The sequence below is a fragment of the Meleagris gallopavo genome, chromosome 3 (genome assembly GCF_905368555.1).
Source record: "Meleagris gallopavo chromosome 3, MGAL_WU_HG_1.1, whole genome shotgun sequence".
Taxonomy (NCBI): Eukaryota; Metazoa; Chordata; class Aves; order Galliformes; family Phasianidae; genus Meleagris; species Meleagris gallopavo.
This window is the reverse complement of record NC_139406.1, coordinates 3,264,688-3,286,049: the sequence shown is the minus strand read 5'-3', so window position 1 is coordinate 3,286,049 and position 21,362 is coordinate 3,264,688. Positions and strand designations below refer to the sequence as shown.

General features: G+C 41.8%; 1 protein-coding gene across 4 annotated transcripts in view; it reads right to left on the bottom strand.

Annotated features, from left to right (window-relative positions):
• SLC66A2 (solute carrier family 66 member 2) overlaps positions 1–21,362 on the bottom strand; it is a 57,827-nt gene that overhangs the window by 29,286 nt on the left and 7,179 nt on the right. For 3 of the 4 annotated variants that reach the window (XM_085220077.1, XM_085220079.1, XM_085220078.1), the window contains 2 exons: positions 13,462–13,595; positions 7,516–7,569 (listed from right to left, as the gene is read on the bottom strand). In XM_085220077.1, the coding sequence (XP_085076203.1) occupies positions 7,516–7,569; positions 13,462–13,595 (188 nt within the window). The remainder of the gene's footprint in view (positions 1–7,515; positions 7,570–13,461; positions 13,596–21,362) is intronic. The other variant, XM_085220080.1, reaches the window with a different exon arrangement.

Here is a 21,362-nt window from a genome sequence, read left to right as displayed (position 1 = left end):
GAATGCAAGTTTTTCCTCTTTTTCAGTACTCTACCTCAAAAAGAAAAAAAAAAAAGCCAGATCCATTCCCATATTTGGTCCAAAATGTATTCCCAGAAACCATTCTGTCAGAGTAACTGAAGTAGCAAGATGAAAGTGGGGGGGGAGGGGGAGGGAAATGGAGCTAGGGGTGAACAAGATAGAAAGGAGTATCAGGAAAAACTTGGGTGCCAAGCTGATTGGCAGCAAGGTCAGTTTAACTGCTGCTGCAGGCAAAAGACTTCAGCTGTTATATCCCTTTATTAATATAAAAAACAACAAACAAAAAACAAAGCAATACAATTAGAAGACAGCGCACTGTGCTTGCCCACGCCTCTGCCACCACAGAGTACAGCCCTTGGCACTCCTGTCCACATAATGCAGGGTTCTGCCATCTGCCAAGCCCTTGACACATCCCTGAACCAGGAGGGCAGAGAATGGGAATAAAGACAACAGACGAACCATAAGTGATCAAGTGCTGAACAGCAGGCATATCCATGAGTAATTCATCAATCTTTGACATCTACTGCACACAAACTTAATGAGAAAGTTGTGTTTAAGACTATCTTAAATCACTCTGACATTCTGCTCTGTTCACTGAGTGTGCAGTTACATGTTCTAGGGCATCCTACTCCCAACAGGGAATGAAGAGCGGTTTAAGGAAGTAAACAGTGTCTCTGAAGACACAATTAAATTTTGCTTTAAATTCTTTAAAGCAGAAGAAACTTCCTTAAAATAACTCCTTTGATTACAACAAAGTACCCTATACTACAGGGTACAAAGACCAGAGAAAGGCAGCAACATAAAACTTCAACATAAGCAAGAAGTCATTTCAAGTTCCAGTGGTTATTATGAACGGACTAAAAAAAACCAACAACAAAAAACCAACAAACAAACAGGTGAAAGGGAGTAGAGAATCATTCATAGATTGGATTGGAAGGGACCTTAATTATCTAGCCCCAGCCCCTGAAGATTTTCAACACCAGCTATGTCTATGGAATTAAACAAGTTGAACAAGGCCATTTAAGTCAAAACAAATCTCTCAAAACTAAATTCTGGGTTTTGGATTTTTTCCCCTGCCCATGGAGGATGGTGCAATAGGTATAATACATATTGATCACAGAGCAGAGCAAGGAGAAAGTAGGGCACGTAATAAAGCAAGTATTCAGAACATCAGGAAGGTCGGTCACGTAGTTTCTTTGTTAAGAAAGAAACATGCTCATTACAAGCAATCAAAGAAGCTGGCTGCATATGTCCTGACCCTTGCTACAAATGATTTGCAGAAGAAAAAAAAAAAAAAAAAACCAAAACCTTATCTGTTGCTGATTCAAGAGGACACAAAGAAGCACCTTTTCATGAACACCCTTTTTTCCCCAATCTCACTCAGTATTATCATCATCTTACACACAACATACATAATTATTTTAGTAACAAGATGAAATGAAATTTAAACATTAAAAACATTTCTCTGAAGAACAGAACTAATTAAAAATTTAAAACATGACTGCACACTTACTGAGGCCTATGTTTACCAATCTATTATTTAAATAGTTCTGCATCTACTTTGATATGTTTTAAGAATCACATACTAAATTCAAATACTTACTGGCTACTTCACTGGATGCAGAGCTTAGAAAGTTTTATTTCACTCTGCAAGAACCATTTTTTACTTTTTCAGGTTAGCTGAATAAATGTTACATTTATTCAAACAACAGCAAACAACACGAGGTGAATGAACACCCACTTTCCTCTCTGCCTTTGAATAGTGACTCAGAGCACAGAAAGATGAGGTGGCCAGAAAAATAAGTAAAGCTTAGTAAAAGTTATCTAAAAAGAGAACCACTATTTTTTTAAATCTCTCCAAAATATAAATGCAGTATGCTGTAGTTCATTTATGTTATTCCATGTTTTCGATTTGAAATGATTTTGAAACGATTTTGAAACAAAGGGAATTTGATGATGCTGCAAAAAAAAAAAAAAAAATCTAATGCATGACCATCTAATGTATTTCTAACATGCTAAAAACCAAACAGCTATTTGAAAGGATAAAGGCTCCAAGGTGTATTCAGCAATACACAGAAATCCTTCTCCCCTCATCCTGTCTCTCCACCATCACAACGTCCTGCTCAATCCTATAGGAGTACAGCCAGTGACCTGACAAGCAGCTGTTTAAGCCAGCACTGCTGAACACTGCATTGTCACCTGATCACCACAGGCTGGGATGGAAAACCTTCTATCTATTTAATCATGAATGAGATGGGCTAGTTCTTCTTTCCAGACACATTACACTGTTATTAGCTGCTATAGATCAACTTTAACAATAACTTTGACTTTTTTTCCTTTTAAACACACCTCTTACTGGTACAAACTTAAATTATTTGTTTTAGTATTTACTGCAATCATCTCCTCTACAGCAATTTATTGTATCAAAGTATCATACAAAGAGGAAAGAAAGATAATGTACTGCACTTCTTCAGAAGTTGAGTGAGACAGAGCATGGGCATAGAAAGATGTTTAAAAGACTAAATCCAGAAGGAAAATTTCTCACACTACTGAAAGCCCAACTAGCCAAGAGTTTAGTTATTAGTATTTATTAGTATAACCAAGCCCCTGCTACTGCAGCATCCCCTCTGAAGAGCCCTTGCAATGAATATCTAGCTCTATGCTGTTCTCCACAATGCCTCCCTCTTCAATATCCAGGAATAATTCATAGGCAATTTTTTTCTCATCAGCATCTGTAAGTTGCTCTTCAGACAACCAGTTAATTTACCAACATCAGAAGTGACAATTTAGTATTGCACCAGAGGGATGTTTCTTTTGGCTTCTGTTCTTCAGCATGCCTTCTGCCAGCAGGTTCATAAAAAATAGACTCAAAGAAAATCTACATTAATAAGGACTATTGTGAACTTGTGGTCTCAGAAAATTAGCAAGCAAAACTTTGTAATGGAGATTGGGAAGCATTATATGATGCACAGCTGATCTTCAACACCACAGCCTGCAGTATTCATCCCAGCAAGTCTGAACAATCTGAATGAAGTCCAACTGAAGAGTCTGAGCTAGCGATTCAGGCCCTTTGCAATCAGCAGAAACAAACAGGCTTGTCTTCACCTTCTGCAGATGACATGGGAGTCAAAAGCCTTTTCTTTTATGTGAAAAAACTGAAATTTAAGATGTTTCTCCATGTCGAGCCCAAAGCACCGAGTAGCAGAAGCAGTCCCAGACTAAGTGAAGGTGAAAGCAAAACAGAGCTGACTGCACACATTTTTCTGATGCCAACAACAGATCAAAAACGCACAGGAAAGACAAAGCAACCCAGTCCCCTGCCCTGATTCATCCTTCCTCACCACTCACATGGCATACACACCACCTATGAGCTGCTGCTTAGTTCTCCTGTTACAGACCTCAGGCAGAAAATGCAATTTCCTTCATCTTCTCCCAAAAGCCAACAGCCCAAGGATACTGGCTAACTTGGAGTGCAATGTAGATATACATACATTTTTAGTTGAAACATCAGTCTGGGGTTTGACAATCCTTTTCCAGTAAGTATCTCTTAGGTGAGAATTACTGTTCATGAATTGGGAACATACAGTGGAGAAGGTAAGAATCTTTCAGGAAAATAAAGCTATCCCTAACTGTTTATAATTCAGGAATCATCAGTATAGTACATTACAGGCTGAAAGCACGACATCTAAAGTGCTCTTTCTTTTGCAGTAAAATCCATTACACACAGAAGCCATCCTTTTCAACAGGTATGAAGTAATTCTTCATTATCTTCATAGTCACAGATGATACAATATTGCACACTTTTGGAGTATACTACTTTTGATGTGCACCGTTGTGACCATGAGAAGTATAAACATTACATTTAAAATAGTGGGTGAAACCACACCCATGCTAACACAGCATAAACTCTAGGTACCGATTTTCTGTGATTCTGTGGTAAGCATGACAGAGCATTGGAACAGGTTGCCCAGAGAGACTGTGCAGTCTCCTTCTCTGGAAATATTCAAGATCCACCTGGACACCTACCTGTGTGACCTATTGTAGGGAACCTGCTTCAGCAGGGGGTTGGACTTGATGATCTCTAGAAGTCCCTTTCAATCCCAGCTATTCTATCACTCAGGTCAAAAAAATCACATTTTGTTTTCCCTTGATGCAGTAATTAATTAAAATAGCAAAGCACTGGTGCTTCAGTAATATATGCCTTTCAATATCTAGCACAAGGAAATACTACATTAACGTCTTTATTTATAATTACAGACTTCTGAAATGTAGTCTTATTAAATACATTCCTTATTTCTAGCTCAGAAGAAACTAGTAACTTCAGATTTCAAGCACACTTTAAATGACAGAAGGCTAATAAGACACATAGGAAATAAAATGTAATGGATAAAAAAGTTAGACTGAGTGCAACAATTTGGAGGTACCTGGATCATCACCTTCACATATAATTTCATTCATTAAGAATAATTAACATTATTATTATTTCTTTTCCAACTCAATGCACTGTATGATTCAGTGAAAAACTTGATCACCACAGGGACAGTCAGACACTGGCACAGGTGTCAGAGAGGTTATGGAATCCATTTCTTTGGACATACTCAATTCACCTGGACAAGACTCTGAGCAGCCTCATCTAATTGGACTTGCTTCAAGTAAGGAGCTACAGCCACGTAACCACAAGCATCCCCTCTCAAGCCAAATTATCCCAAGATCCTGTTTAAAGAGCAGATCTCACCACTATGATCTAAATCTGATCGAGCATGTAGGAGCAGTGACATGCTCAAAATGTAAGTAATTTGAGAAGTACATCATGTCTCTCTAACACTCCAAAGCAGGACCTCTGCAGCACGCATTCCCAAATCTGCATGATCAGGAGACAAGTACTGTATATGAACATTCAGATGTTTGATTACTGACACTGAGTTTAACTAATTAGTCTGGCTCCCACCATGAGGAAAAAGATTTCTCGAAATTTCTGTTTATTCACTGTTTTTACAGATAGCAGAATAGCCCTGAAAGAAGAGTATCTCTCACAAGTTCCAGTCTGGGGCTTTGCTCAACATTTAGAAACCCAAGTGCACCCCCACGTGGCTAAAAGTTGCTTTTTTTACTCTAAGCTAAAACATACACAACACAAGCAAAATTCTGACTCTATTCACAGGTTTAACTCTTCACCACAACAAGGATTAGACATGGTACTCGTGCCAGAAGCAGTATTTTCATAGCCACACAGTATTCTCAACAGAACCTGTTGAAGTCATCATCTTTCTACAAGACTACAAACAGCTGAGCTGCATGAAACTTCACAGGTACTACAGAAGGGCCAGACAAAAGGCATTGGCAGCCAGACCTGTTAAGACATCAGGAACACAGTGCTGAGCCTACATGTCTGTCGTATCTCTTGTCCAGTCATACCCAACCTGCAGTTGGTGGGCCACAAGAGGCCCGGCCCAGACCGCCTAGTGGCCAGCTTCCTGCCCTGCACCATCACAGCAGTGACTTTTCCCCATCCAGGGTCCTGGCCCAGCCCCGTGCACACACCCATTACTCAGAACAAATAAATACCAGTGTGCAATTGGCACTGCCTGGGCTCAAACTGGGACACAGAGAGAGGGCAGTGCAGTACTAATTCAAGGATATCGCTCACTCAGTTAAACCCTCAGCCAAAGGCATGACTTACACTATAATGTAAAGCACTCATTAAACCACCAGGACATATTCCTGAATGCATATTAAATATAAAGATATCAAAACTTCTCAACTACTTGCTCCAGTAAGAATTATCCCATTAAAATAGAGAACAGATTTGCCAACTCATCATTAAACCTCAAAGCAGTAAATCACTGACTGTTCTGAGAAGGAAGAAACTCACAAGGATTATCAAATTCAGTTCCTGGATCCACACTGGGCCTACAAATCCAAGCATATGTCTGAGAACATAGTCCAAATAATTACTGAACTCTGTCAGGTTTGGTTCCATGACCACTGCCAAAGGGAGCCTGTTCCAGTACCCAAAAACCACCTCAGTGAAGAGCTTCTACCTAACATCCAATATGACCCTCCCCTGACACAGCTCCATGCCATTCCTCAGGCTCTATTATTGATCACCAGAAAGAAGAGATCAGCACCTGCCCCTCTGCTCCCCTCGCGAGGAAGCTGTAGGTCACCACAAGGCCTCCACTCAGTCTCTTCCTCTCTGGGCAGAACAAACAAAGGCACTTCAGCTGCTCCTCATATAGCTCTGCCCTGCAGACCCTTCACCATCCTCACTGCCCTCCTGTGGATGCTCTCTAACAGTTTTATGTCTGTCTCACACTGTAGCCCCAAAACTTAACCCAGTGCTCAAGGTGAGGCTGCACCAATACAGAACAATCCCTTCCCTTGACTGAGTAGCATAAAACTAACCAACTTTTAAACAACTTAAAAAAAAAAAAACACCCACACAGAAATGAGTAAAAGGTCACATTAAGTTACTTATTTCTGTTTAATTTTAACCACTTTCAATGGATTGTTTCAAAATGCTTAATCATATCTGGGATCACAGGCAGCTGTTTCTAACTCTGCTACTGTAAATAAAGAACTGCCGAATACTAGTAAAAAGGCAACGGAAAGATAGGCACATAAAGGACAGTACTGTTTAAAGTTTACATTCCATTAGTTAGTGTTGCAAGCCAGTGAAAATTATTACAAGCAAAGACAAACAGCAAAACACAAGTTTGATACCAACTCCAGAAAACATGCTTTGAAAACAAAACAAAAAAAAAGCTGTCTTGCAAAATACTGCTGTCAAACCAATATATGGTACATTTCGGCACTACATCTGAAAGGAGAGATCAAAAAGATGAATAAAATCTAAATTAGAAGAGAGCCTATTTAATCTTCACATGATTGGTCTTTTGCTCTCAAGAAAGTACTCAAATTATAAACAGATGAATGGTTATTCTGAATTTCTCAGGATGAGATCCAGATTCCTTAACTGCCTATTGATAAGTCCAGAAGTAAAGACTACATAAATCATCACAATGATGTAGGCTGAAAAATGAGATGTTGTAGGAAATTTCTCATCTAGCATTCTGAACAATGCTGAAAGATACTCCTGTAATTTTCCTTATTTCCTCAAGAGTTGAGGCTGGAAGAGAAGAAATACAACCCTGAAGACATGGATCCCTGTATCAATTTTGCTTTGTAATTTGGAGAAGAAAGAGAAAGACGTAACTGTAGAAATGCACAATGGAATGAATTCAACTGGTCATCAAATCTGATTTATGAAATAGAGCTGAAAGCATCTTTTCTTCTATGAAAGTTAGAGGTGAGGAAGGGAAAATTAAAACAAAACCACACACCAGGCTTTAATACGTCACAAAAACATAAACATTTGCCATAGAAATGATCATACAATCATTTCTAATAACGATCACAAAAAAAGAGTAGCAAAACACAAAATATGCAGTTGGAATGACAACTTCATGCAAGGTGGGTTTGTACAGTACATACCCAGGTAAGATCTCTTGGGAGGTGCTTTAATTTCTTCATCCTTACTATCTGCAGCTACATTAAAAGAAAAGTTGAGAGAGGAAAAAAAGGAAAGACAAAATAGATTTGTATGATTATGTGAAACAACAGGTCTTTTAGTTCAAATTTACACAGTACATTTTGCTTATATAAGAGACAAAACAAAACAGGACAAGTTTTAGTCTCCATGCTTTCTGTAAGCCTCTCTCACTCAGTGATATTAAGATAGGGTTGAAGAGCAGGAAGGCCCAAAAGAGTCTCTGTGCACAACTTAACAGCAATTCACCTAGGGAGAGAAACAGTCAACTCTTACTTATCTATTTTTCATTATCAGAGAAAAGAAGTTATTATCCCAGTAACATCAAGTATATAAATAGACGTTTAACTAGTTGAGATAGTATCAGCTGCATTACTTCCTGTGGATAATGCTGTTCTAATTTCATGAAGTCTCAGCTTAAGCTAATCATGTTAACAAGGATGGAGTAGACCCCAACTGCAATCATTCTCCATATTAAAATGTTGTCACTCTCCTTAATTCCCCCAGTGGAAAATGACGTATTCTGCAAGAAGGATTCTCTGTGATAATATCAACAGTCTTCAGGAGATCCAAGATACAATTATGAGGTACAATTTATAAAGCAGGTTAGGACAACAAGCAGCTGGAAGGAAGACAAAAGTGAGTAAGTGATCAGAAAAAAAATCTTAACGTCACACCAGAAGACCACAAGTTCTACTTGAGCCTTGGCTCTACTGTGAAAAGATGCTGAAGAGCCTGTTTTTAATAAAAGCTGTTTGCTGGTTTTCAGCACATGGTGCTGAGTATCTGTCACAACACCTTGGACATACCTGGAATTGAATATTTGTTAGAGAAAGAGCAAAGCTTGCTTAGTTTGGGGAAGAAAAGGAAGACTCTTGGTTGAGTGTCACTCAAAGTCTCCGTGAAGTCTCTGTCCTAGCCTGCCAATGCTTTTGAGAGTGACTAGGTGCTTTTAGCAGCTAGTGAGTACTCTGCTTCCTGAAAAGGTCTTGGTTCTGGAATCAAGACACGCAGATTGTTTTTCATGTGACTGTAGCATGATAGCACCATCATGCCCCAGAAATAATACAGAATTTTGAACAAAAACAATTTTAACAAAAGAAACCACCACTGAACCTTAAAGCTTTCTGTACTGGATCAACAATACAGCATCGATGTGAATGCACCAACACTAGTATATTATGGGCAATGAATAAGGAGAGCTGTTATCACAATGATAGTGCCTGGAAATCTACATGTACAACATTCCAGTTGGAATTAAAATGGTGCTAAATAAAGGATAAAAGAGAATGAGATATTACTCATGCCTACTGAACTCAGCTGATGACTTATCCACAGTAACACTAGCTTTCATAGCATTCTTTTACAGAAGAGAATGCTGTCCTTCCACTGAGGTGGTTTAAAGATTTTGTTGTTCTTCTCTTGGTGGGGATTGTGTGCTTTTTTTTTCCCCCTCACTAAACCAGAGCAATTAAAAACAGACTACACAGTCAAGTTTAACAAGTAACAGAACAGTTGCACAAATAAAAAGGTACTGATTGAAGACAGAGCAAGTCATGTAATTGAAGGATACATTTATGCAACCAAAACAAAAAAACAGAAGGCTGCAGCAAACAAGATGGGCTCTGACACTTATAACTCACTCCTGCTTTGCAAGACTAGAAGTGAGAAAAGAGAATCTTGTCACTGCAAAGTAGGTAGGCCACTCTGAAAGTAATCCTCCTATTTATTTCCATGGAAACTACCACAGATGCAAACAGCAAAATAACACTAGATGATAGAGCACAGAGCAAATTCTCAGTTACAAAACCCTATTTTTCAACAGTCACTATTAGCTATACGTTTTTGCCAGCAATACACAAGAACCCGCTTCCAGTGCTCAAAAATCTGCAACAGCAAAGGTGCGCTACTGCTGTTGTTGCCACTGCTGAAATACACCTCCCACCACTCACTGAGCTTATATCCATCGTTTGGTCTCCAGAAATGTTGAGCAAGCAGAGATGAATGTCAATAGGTACAATCTTTGCAGCACTGACGAATTCATTTCTGTACTTCTACTTCATACACACTTCCACACTTCTATCAGACATCATTTTGTCAGACTGCCCTGTTGCTGCCATTAATCACACAGCAAAACAGCATAATGGAATATTGGCAAGCCTGTACAACATGTACTGCCACACCACCAACATCCAATTCTGACACTGTGAGCCAAAATGATAAAATAGGAGGCATTACTTCCAGAGCAGCCTTCTTCATTGAGAGAACACAATAACTGACAGGAGTTTTCCTAATGAGCTCTTCATAAAGAAGCTAAAAGAAATAATCAAGCATTTCTAGAAGAGAGTCCACAGGAGACTGTATTTTTCATGCTGTGTCAGTCTGTAAATGAACAGTTTTATGTCTATGTTCTGAAATATGATTGAAACATTTTAAAACAGTGATACCACAAATCAGGCTAGAAAATACAGAACAAGCTTGTCAGGATTAAAGGAGCCTGCTCCTTAACACTTCAGAAAGAGTGTGCTTAAAATGTCTTGAACTAGCCATTGTGAAGTGAGAAAAATGGAAAAAATATGGAAAAGTCCCGTATAAATCAGGATCAATGATAAACACATGCTAACATGACTAGGGAAGAAATACAGCATTTACTAGTAATGCAAGAAAGGGGAAAAAACTTCACTTTCTAAATATTTTGGATTACCTAATAGAAACACTGAGGTAGAGGACAGAAGCAAAGAAGAACAAGATTTAAATTCCAGATCAGTCACATGAAGAATGATATTATCACAGAGATACTGTGCACCTTCCACTCAGGATTCTGTAAGTTTCATGATAAACACCAACTTCAAGCATAGCTTCTTGCTGACCTGGCAAACTAATAGGAAAGAAAGTAAGAACATAGATTTATCAGTTTGTCTGAACCACCATAAAACTAACAAGATAAGATTAGGAGTAGGATTAGAATCACAGATCTCACTCCTACCTATACTAGGTTTGAAATACAAACCCAACTTTCTGCCCTCCTTAAAAGAAATTTCGTATTGTTGAAACTAGTCAAATGTTTACTTTGAGACGTTATAGCTCGCAGAGTCAAAGTCCTCAGTGCGCCTGTTTTGTATAGTCTGATGAATCTTGAGATAATTTTTCCATCAAAATCAATTACACTTCAGAAAACAATTTTAACTGGTCTCAAAGGATGCAAGCATTCTAAAGACTAACAATTAAGGTCCACAAGCAGGCAAAAAGCATGCTCTTTAGCTAACTAAATGTAACAAGCTGAGTTTCAGGAAGGATCAAACAACACAACACAACCTTGAAGAGTCGCTATTACTCGGTAAGGGAAAGACTAATTACCCTTTAGAAGACATACAGACTTCTGAGGGAGAGTTGTTTGAAGAGAGCTATATACAAAACTGAATAGCCTCCCTTTACGTCCAAAGGTTACTGATGGTAACTGCACGTGTGTGTATAAAAAGGCAAACAAAACCCTTCAGCAAGTTCAAGAAATGCTAGCTTTGAGAGGCAGAAAGCATATGTCTCTCTCCTAAACACTCTCTGAATTTTAAATTCTAATTGCTGCTAAATCTGGGCTGAAAAAAGTTAAGTCATTCATCCTGCTAGATTAACACGAGCAGACATGGCAGTTGGTGTTCAAGAAGTGCATTACAGGCCCTGTTCCACATGAATTCACTTACCTTAACAATTTCACACTATATTCCATAGTAAGCAGGAATGGAAGTAGTTTCCTCAGCTACTAGATAAATTGTTCTACTGCACAGCCAGTATCTACTGCAGCCTAATAAAGGCTGTGGATAACTGGAGCTCAATCAGACCCTCAATTACTGGGGAGTAAGGAAAGAGAATAGATGGCAAGAATCAGTTATATACTCATAATCGCAAAACAACTAACAAAAAACTAATAATATTAATTCTGATCTTGTTTGTAATAAGATGTGATACAAAATTCTGTAAGTCAAACAAAATACTGTCCTGATGTGTATCTTTCTTCTGAAGAAACAAAAACTACTGATGTTTCTTATCTGGGGGGGAAAAAAAGTAAAGGCCTTCCACTGAGCAAGAATATTTGATTATATAAAGAATACAGTGAGATACAAAAAAAGTGACAATTCCTATAAATTCCACACTAAAAAAAAAAAAGCAAGGAAATGGTGTACAAAATGACAATCTTATACCTATGATACCACAACAACTCCTGTTTTGATCACAGAACGGCTTGGGTTAGAAGGGATTTCAAGGACTGTGAAGTTCCAACCCCCCGCCACAGGCAGCGTTACCAACCTCCAAATCTAACACCAGACCAGCTTGCCCAGGGCCCCATCCAACCGGATCTTGAACACCTCCAGTTCCACAACCTCTCTGGGCAAAACTTCCCCTGACATCCAATCTAAACCTTCCCTCCTTGAACTTAAAATCATTCCCCCTTGTCCTATCTCCACCTATTCTAGTAAAAAGTCAATTCCTCTCTTTTTTATAATCCCTTTTTAAATACTGAAAGGGTACAATGAGGTTTCCTTGCAGCCTTCTCTTCTCCAGGCTGAACAATCTCAACTCCCTCAGCCTGTCCTCACAGAGGAGGTGCTCCAGCTTCTGATCACGTTTATGGCTCTCCTCTGGACCCACTCAACAGCTCCACATCTTTCCTGTAATGGGAGCCCCAGATCTGGACGCAGTACTCCAGGTGGGGCCTTGCAAGGGCAGAGCTGAAAGGGACAATCTTCCCAGGCACAGAGGTGAGGCTCACCAGCCCGTAGTTCCCAGGTCCTCCTTCTTCCCTTTCCGTAAACTGGAGCAACTTTTTCTTTTTACCAGTCCCTGGGGACTTCGGCTGACAGCCATGACTTTTCAAATATGACAGAGAACAGTTCACATCAGCCAGCTCTTTCAGGACTCTGGGACACATATCACCTGGCCCCATAGACTTGTATACATTCAATCTCATGAGGAGGTCTCAGACTTGCTCTGCCTTTCCAGGGGAAGGGGGTGGAAGGGGGGGGGGAGAAAAATCACTCCCCCAGCTCCCTCCTAGAGGCTCAGGGATGTGAGCTTTATGGACATGAGAAATAAAAGAATCCTGGCTGCCAGTGAAGACCAAGACCTCATTTAGTACTTTGGCCTTCCCCATACCTGTTGTAGTCAGTTCTCCTTTCTCATTTACCAAAGGAGGTATGCTCTCTTTTGCCTGCCTCTTCTGTCCAATGTACCTCAAGAATCCTTCTCGTTGTTTTTAACATCCCTTGCCAAATTCAGTTCCATCTGTGCCCTGGTTTTCCTAATCCCCTCTCTGAAGGTCCAGACAGTATCCTTTTACTCTCCCCAGGTTACATGCCCTCGTACCCACAGCCAGTACAATCCCTTCTTTTCCTCCAGTCTGACCAGCAGGACTTTGCCAAGCCATGACAGTTGATGGCCATTAATTTAATATACAGAAAATAAAGTCTGTGCAAAAGCAAGTGTTGGTAACTGCCAAATAAGATCTCAGGCAACAGCATACAATCAGGATCTACCCTATGAACTTGACAGAAAGTACAGTTCAAAAATTAGTTTATTATACAGAACAGGATCTTAAAAAATAAAAAAGATATCCAAGGCTAGCAAAACAATATGAAATTCAGCTCTATATCCTAGGGCATTATATGAAACATTAATCAGAACTTCAGTTTCCAAACTAAACCAAGACCCATTTAAAAATGAAATTGCAGTTTTAAGTACTCATCTGGAAGAGAGGCATTTCAAAAAAGAAGTTAGTAAAACACTGATTTATCAAGAAAGGAGGCTGGGTTGCAGTTCAGGCAGAACTTTCATTCAAAACACAGTGCAATTTGTTTTCCAAAAGACTCACCCCACAACAGCTAGTCCCTGTCACTAACCTGAAAAAGAGCGGCGTTTTATGTTCAGGTCGTTGGACACACGTACTTCAGTGCACAGTTTCAGCATCAGTAACATAGTAATGATCATGATAATGCTTTGCCACAAAAGAGGGGATTCAAAACGCCTTCCAAACCTAAAAAACAAAAAACAAAATATATAAAACATCTTGAAGATAACAATTATTGCACTCAATTGCTTTCATTCTTTCATCCTAAGCACCTGAAAAAAGGAAAGCCTTAGCTACCCCTTACATAACAGCTATGAAAGGCTGATAATGTCACTAGTTAAATCTAGATGCACACATAGTTGGAGTAAGATGATTGTTAGATAAAACATTCTTGTGGACTGGCCCTAGAAACTCTGAAACCAAGATCTTAATTGTTTTTGAAGGTAGTGGCAAATACATTATTTTGAACAAGCAGGCTTAGTGAGTAGTTGAATCAATACTAAGAGACCAGAGAATTATGCTATGCTTTACACTGGTTACTTGCTCTCTCCATATATAGTCTACAGATCTCACAAAGACACCTTACCTTCTTTTTTTTTTTTTTTTTTTTTTAAATGAAAGTGCGGTCATGAAAACAATTTTGTAGGATTACTGTAAGATCTTCTGAAAGAAAAAGACAAAGATAAGGTTTATATCTTGTCTGCTTCTAGATAAAAGTGGAAAGACCACCACAAACAGATCATCAGTTTGTTTCTAGTATGCATCAAGGCTCGAGGAAGAAAGAAGTCTCGAAAGAAACAAGAAGCGAACATGCATGCTTGCCCTCTCTTCTTCCCCCCAAGCAAAAAATTTCTCTTTAGTCTCAGATGATGTACAGTGGGAACTACTGGGCACTCCTACAAATACTGCAGAAAAAGAAACTTGGATTGTGGCCAGCCTCTGCTGAAGGGCTTTCTCTTATGCGACTGCAACAGGTTCTACCACACGAAAATGGAATCTTCAAGTGAAGAATGGTGACCTTTCAAACTCCTCTTTCCACATTACTTGATGGACTTTTAGCCATCTCCACCAGGACTCACTAGAGTGGGCTAGAAGTAACAGGTAGAAGCTTTTCTTGAAGAGTCCTTGAAGGGTATCAGATTTACAATGGGAAACCTGCAGACACACCACAGTGGACAGCTTTTCTTTGCTCATTACTGTTGTTTTGCCTTGAAGACAAAGATGCTGAGGATAACACATGACAAAAATACACAGCTGCACTCTCCGGCTCCTTCAGGCTGTGCCACACACCTCACTAGCCCTCTTGATTCCCTCACAGCACCATTGCTAAGGCCTTTCTCTATGCACACCATGCTATAAGAGACCTCAACTGCACTGCCACCTGAAGCTATATTCAAAGCTTACCTCTAGACAGTTCCTGTTTTACACAACTCTGGCAAAATCTAACTTCTTATGCTACTTCAATGACAAGGCTGCCAGTAAAAACTAACTAGGTTTGTCATCATATTCTCTTACACAATTTCCACTACCACCATTTCACCAGGGATATTCTTTCTTGTTAAGAGTCAGCTAATAAGGGACAAGAGAGATCAGAAAGCCTCACCCATCTTCCACAGAAATCCATGTACAGAGCACAAGCAGTCCACACCAAGAAAAACTACCAACATTATTTCTTATCAAACGGTACCCAGCTAAGGGAAACTGTGATGCCTTGTGCCTCCACATGGCTCACTCTCAAGCACTGCCATTAGCTTTGGGAAGAGTAACAGGCACATCACAGAATTCTTGAATGGCCCAGGCTGGAAGGGACCTTAAAGAACATCTAGTTCCAACCCCCCTGATGTTAGCAAGGTTTCCACCAACTAGATCAGGCTGCCCAGGGCCCCATGCAGCCTGCTCTTGAAAACCTTAAAGGCTGGGGCATTTACAACTTCTCTGGACAACCAGTACTCGACCACTCTCAGAGTAAAACACTTCCTCCTAACATCAAACTTATTTACCCTCTTTTAGCTTAAAACCATCTCCCTTTTTCCTACCACCATCTCCCCGCATAAAAAGCTGGTCTCCTTCTGATTACAAGCTCTCTTTTAAGTACGGGAAGACTGTACTAGGTTTTTTTGTTTTGGTTTGTTTGTCTTTTTAGATCTTCTCCAGGCTGAATAAGCCCAGCTCTCTTGGTCTGTCATCAAAGGAGAGGTGCTTCAGGCAACAGCTCCATGTTTTTCTTGTGTTGGGAACCCTGGACCTGGATACAGTACTGCAGGTGAGGCTTCACAAGGGCAGAGTAAAAACAATCACTTTCCTCACCTCTTGGCAACCCTTCTTTTAAAGCAGCCCAGGATACAGTTCTGGGCTGCAAGCACATACTGCTGGCTCATGTCCAGCTTTTTGTACATCAGGACCCTCAAATCCTTCTCCACAGGGCAATGAGTTCTTCGCCCAGTCTGTACTTGTATCTGGGATTGTCTTGACCCAAGTGCAACAACTTCCACTTGGCCTTGTTAAACCTCATTAGGTCCACTTTTCAAGGATGCCCAGGTCTCTCTTTTGGATGGCATCCCTTTCATTGTACTGACTGCACGCTCAGCTTACTATCATTTCTAAGCATGCTGAGCATGCACACTCAGTCCCACTATTCAGGTCATTGATAAAAATGCTGACGAGCCCCAGTCTCTAGACAGAACCCTGGGAAACACCACTCTATGTTAAGCCTTTGACCACAGCGCTCTGGCCACAAAAATCCAGCTAGCTCTTTATCCACCTAACAATCCAGCCTTCAAATCCATCTCTTTTAAGTTTAGAGATAAGGATGTAGTGGGGGACTACGTCAGAGGCCTTGGAGAAACCCAGATAGATGACCTTTCTTCGTCCACTGATGCCAACACACTATCATAGAAGACTACCAGATTGGTCAGGCATGATCTGCTCTTAGTGAAGCCATGCTGGCCATCTGAGATTGCCAGCTCATCTTGCCTGTCCTTAACATAACCTCCACGAAGATCTATTCTATGAATGATCTTCTCAGGCACAGATGTGAGGCTCATCATTTGTAGTTCCCTAAGTCTTCCTTTCTACCCTTCTTAAAAAAAAAGGAGATGTTTCTCTTTTATTCCCTCTCCCTCCCAGTCAGTGACTTCACTGGACAGCCATGCCTTTGCAAATATGATCAAGTGTCCTGGCAATCACATCAACCAGTTCCTTCAGGAGCCCAGGGTGTATGCCATAATCCCCACATATTTGTACCTGCTCAGTCTAATTGGGTGGTCTCAAACTACTTCTTCACTTACAGCGGGAGGGATTTTGCTTCCACAGCCTCAGCCAAGATGTTCAGGGACTTGAGAGGTGTGGGAAGACTGAGGCAAAGAACTTGTTCAGTACCTCAACCTTCTCTGAGTCCATTGTTGACGTTTTTCCCCTCTTATATATCAGAGTTGTGCTCTCCTTGGCCCTTCTCCTCTGATCAACATACCTGTGGAATCCTTTCCTGTTACCTTTCACATCCCCCAGGAAGTTCAGTTCCACCCGCACCTTAACTTTCCAGATCCCAACTCTGTATGTCTGGATTGCATTCTTGACTTCAACAAGGCTTTCGAACTGTCTCCCATATAATCCTCACAGGCAAACTAAGCAAGCGTGGAATAGATGAGCAGACAGTGAGGTGAACCAAGAAGAGCTCAGAGGACCACCATCAGCTGTGCAGTCTATTTGGAAGGCTGTTGCTAGCAGTGCTCCCCATAGATTGCTACTGTATCTGGTGTTGTTTAACTTTCCCATTAGCAACCTCCATGAAAGGAGGAAGTGTACCCTCAGCAAGTTTCCTGATGACAGAAAGTTAAGAGTGGCTGACACACCAGACAGCTGCGCTGCCATTCAGCAAGACCTGGACAGAGAAGAACCTTAACAGGTTCAACAGGTCACATGACCAACACTTGAGTAATAACTGCAAGCATCATTACAGATTCGGGCATGACCTGCTCAAAAGGAGCACTGCAAAGAAGGACCCGAGTCTCCTGGTGGATACTGAACCAGTAGAGCGCCTATGACCAAGAGAGCCAACAGTATCTTAGGGTGCATTAAATAAAAGAGAATGGCCAACACATCAAGAGATGTGATCCTTCTCCTCTATTCTGCCCCAGTAAGGCCACAACCAGAGTACTGTGTCCAGTTCTTGGCTCCCCAGTCCAAGAAAGATAGGGAACTTCTAGAGAGAGGGCTACAAAGATGAACAGGGGCCTGGAGCATTTTCCTTATAAGGAAAATCAGAGAGACCCAAGACTGCTCAGCCTGGAAAACAGACTGAGAAGGGATCTTGGCAACACTTAGAAATAACTGAAGTTCAGGCACCATATCACAGGATATGATTTTTTCAGCAGCGCCCAGCAACAGGACAAAGAGCACAAAGTGGAACACAGGAAGTTCCACAGAAATATGAGGTAGAACTTCCTCACTGTGAGGGTGACAAAGCACTGGAACAAACTTCCCAGAGAGGTTCTAGAGCCTCCTTCTCCAGAGGTATTCAAATCATTCAAATCCATCTGGATGCTCTTCTGTGCAACCTACTCTAGGGATCTTGCTTTAGCAGTAATGTTGGACTAGATGACCTCCACAGGTACCTTCCAGTCCATAAGATTCTGTGATCATGGAAACAATCTACTTGGCAGAAAGCTCTTGCAAAAAAAGAACATAGCTACCCAGACCAAGTGCCTGCCCAAAAGCATGGCTGTTTGGGTCTTCAGCTGCAGGAAGTGCCTAAGCCTGCTGCTGCCCTTGCAGGATGGCAGAGATGCCATCTATGTGAGGTGTGAGCAGGTTGATTATCCACTCAGCACAGTGGCAGAATTTAAGGAGCCTCAGGCATTTAAGTGGGGGATAGACTGCCAGAGAAACTCCCTGTCATATCTAAGAGAAAGGCACCATGGTGATACATCCCAAACAGGGGTGGACCCCCTGGCTTGTCACCACTGGGCAAAGGGAGGGGACCTAAGAGATGAGAAGGATTGGAAGCGGATCCCCAGTTGGTTGGCAGGAAACCGCTCCCCCCCGACACTTACCTCATCTTCCCAGGTGGCCTTATGCAATTGCTTTGAGGCTCTAAAACTCCAGGGACAAGTAAATGAGATTACAGGAAGGTCCATCCAGGAGGCTGTCTAAGGCAAGGAGGTTGACTCCACACCTCAAGACTGCCTCCACCAAGAGGGAAAGAGAAGTCTTAGGTCACCCCTTTCCAAGGGGAATGGAGGGCTCCAAATGTCAGATATCCTACCCATAGGGAAGAATGCTTCCTCTCTGCGGCCAAGGTCAGGAAGATTACTACAAGACTCCCTAGCCAGGTTTAACCCTCTAATTATTGACTATTACTGACAGTTCAAGCTGGCAGGGATGAAGTTGCTGAGAGAAGCCTGAGGGCTATCAGAAAGGACTTCAGGGGATCGCAGTGGTTAGCTGATGGAGTACAGATGGTGCTTTCCTCTATCCCTTAGGTGGCAGGGAAGGATGCCAAGAGGACCAGGAAAACCTATCTGATAACTATATGTCTGAGAGGCTGCTGTCACTGCAGGAATTTTGGCTTTTTCAACCATGGGGCAGTTTACTCGGCATCTGCCCTGATGAAGCCCAGCTAGGTCATAGGAGAGGAAAGAATTCTGGCCCAGCAGGTATCTGAGCTCATTCACTGAGTTGCAAAGCCACACTCCATCATATCTGAAAAATCACAGCTGCCAGGCAAAGTTCCCTGTAACTGGAAAAAGGGAAACATCACTTCCATATTCAAGAAGGGGAGAAAGGAAGACCTGGGGAACTACAGGCCAGTGAGCCTCATCTCTGTGTTCAGGAAGATGTTGGAGTGGTTCCTCCTAGAAAAGATATTGAAGTACATACAAGGTGTGGAGGTGATTAAGGGGCAGCCACCACAGCTTCAGCAAGGGCAGACAGTGCCTCACCAATCTGATGGCCTTCTATGATGGAGTGACAGAACTTGCACAAGGCCTTTGACACGGTCCCCCACCACATCCTTATCTCCAAATTGGAGGGAGACAGATTTGGTAGATAAGGAATGTGGTGGAAGGCCATTCCTGGACAGGCAGAAGCCCAGGAAGAACAACCACTTCAACAACCTTTTACCTTCATTCACTAAGCAGGTCACCTTGTCACAGAATGAAATCAAGTTTGTCAAACAGGATCATTTGTAAACCCATGCTGACTGGGTCTGATCCCTTTGTTGACCTTTAATTGGTCCATGATGGCTCCCAAGATTAATGCTGAGTTCCACAACCTTCTCCAGCACTAGGGCAAGTCTGATAGGTCTGTAGCTACCAGGATCATCTTTCCAGCCCTTTCTGAAGATGGGCATCACATTTGCCAGTCTCCAGTCCCCAAGACATCCCCAGTTAGCCAGGACTGCCAAAGGATGATGGAGAGTGGCCTGGCAAACACGTCCACCAACTCCCTCAGCGCTCTAGGGTGCAATAATCCATCTGGCCCCATCCAGCTTTCAGAGCGGGGCCTACTCTGTTCCCCATCCCTATCTGCCAGCGCAGGGGGCTGTGCACCCAGGCAGTAACTAGTCTTACTGTTAAAGACTGAGGCAAAGAAGGCATTAAGCACCTCAGCCTTATCCTGATCCTTGGTCACCAAGTTGCCCCTGGCATCCAAAAAGGGACAGAGGTTCTCTGTAGCCCTCCTCTTGCTGTTTATTGTTGTCCTTTACCTTAGTGGCCAAGATCAGTCCTAGCTGGGCTTTGGCTTTTCTAATTTTCTCCCTGCACAGCTTCATTATGCACTTGTAGACATCATAAGTAGCTTACCCACTCATCCATGGTCCTAAAGATGCTTAAGTCTACCCTCCGGAAGTCCAAGTAAGCACCTCTGCTGACTCCCCTCTATGGTTCAACAAGGATTCAGAAATCTAGCATCTCATGATCACTACGCTCCAGACGGCCTCCAAGCTTCACATCCCCACAAGACCTTCTCTGTTAACAAACAGCAAGTCCAGGATCTTGCTTCCCCTTGTTGACTCCTTCACCAGCTGTGTCAGGAAGTTATCTCCCACACACTCCAGGAACCTCTGGAACTGTTCTCTTTCTGCTGTATTATAAATCCAGCAGATGTCTGGGAAGTTGAAGTCTTCCACAAGAACAAGGGGAAGAGACCTCCAGACTTCACCTATCTGTCTATAAAGTGCCTTGTCCACCTCTTCATCCTGGTTAGGTGGCCTGTAGCAGACTCAATAAGCCAGCAGGGTGCTCCTGCTGCTCAGATGACCAGTAGTATCCTGTGTTGTGTTAAAAGAGGGGTGACCAGCAGTGTGAGGGAGGTGATTATTCCCCTCTACTTTGCCTTTGTAAGGCCCCATCTGGAGTAGTGTGTGCAAGCCTGGGGCCCCCAGTACAGGAGGGACATGGAGCTGTTGGAATAAGTCTAGAAGAGGGCCATAATCAAAGGTCTGGAGCACCTTACCTATCATGAAAGGTTGAGGGAGTTGGGCTTGTTTAGCCTGTAGAAGAGCAGGCTCCAGGGAGATCTCACCTCAGCCTTCAAGTACTTGAAGGGAGTTTACAAGCAGGAGGGAGACTGACTTTTACATGGTTTGATACGGACAGAACAAAAGGAAATGGTTTTAAACTATAAGAGGGTAGATATAGGTTAGGTGTTTGGAAGAAATACTTGATTCAGAAGGTGGTGAGGCGCTGAAACAAGTTGTCCAGAGTGGTTGTGGATGCCTCATCTCTGTAGGCATTCCAGGCCTAGTTGCACGGGACCCTGCTCACATCAAGGGGGTATCTTTAGATATCTTTAAGGTCCCTTCCAACCTAAGCCATTCTATGAAACACTACTTCAAGCTGCTTGCTCTGCTTCAAAATGATATAAGGACCTGCCCAAGCAAAACTCCTCAAGCTAGCTTGATCTAGGAGCTGCTGCAAAGTTAGGTGACAAAGTAAGCAACTGTAACATCCA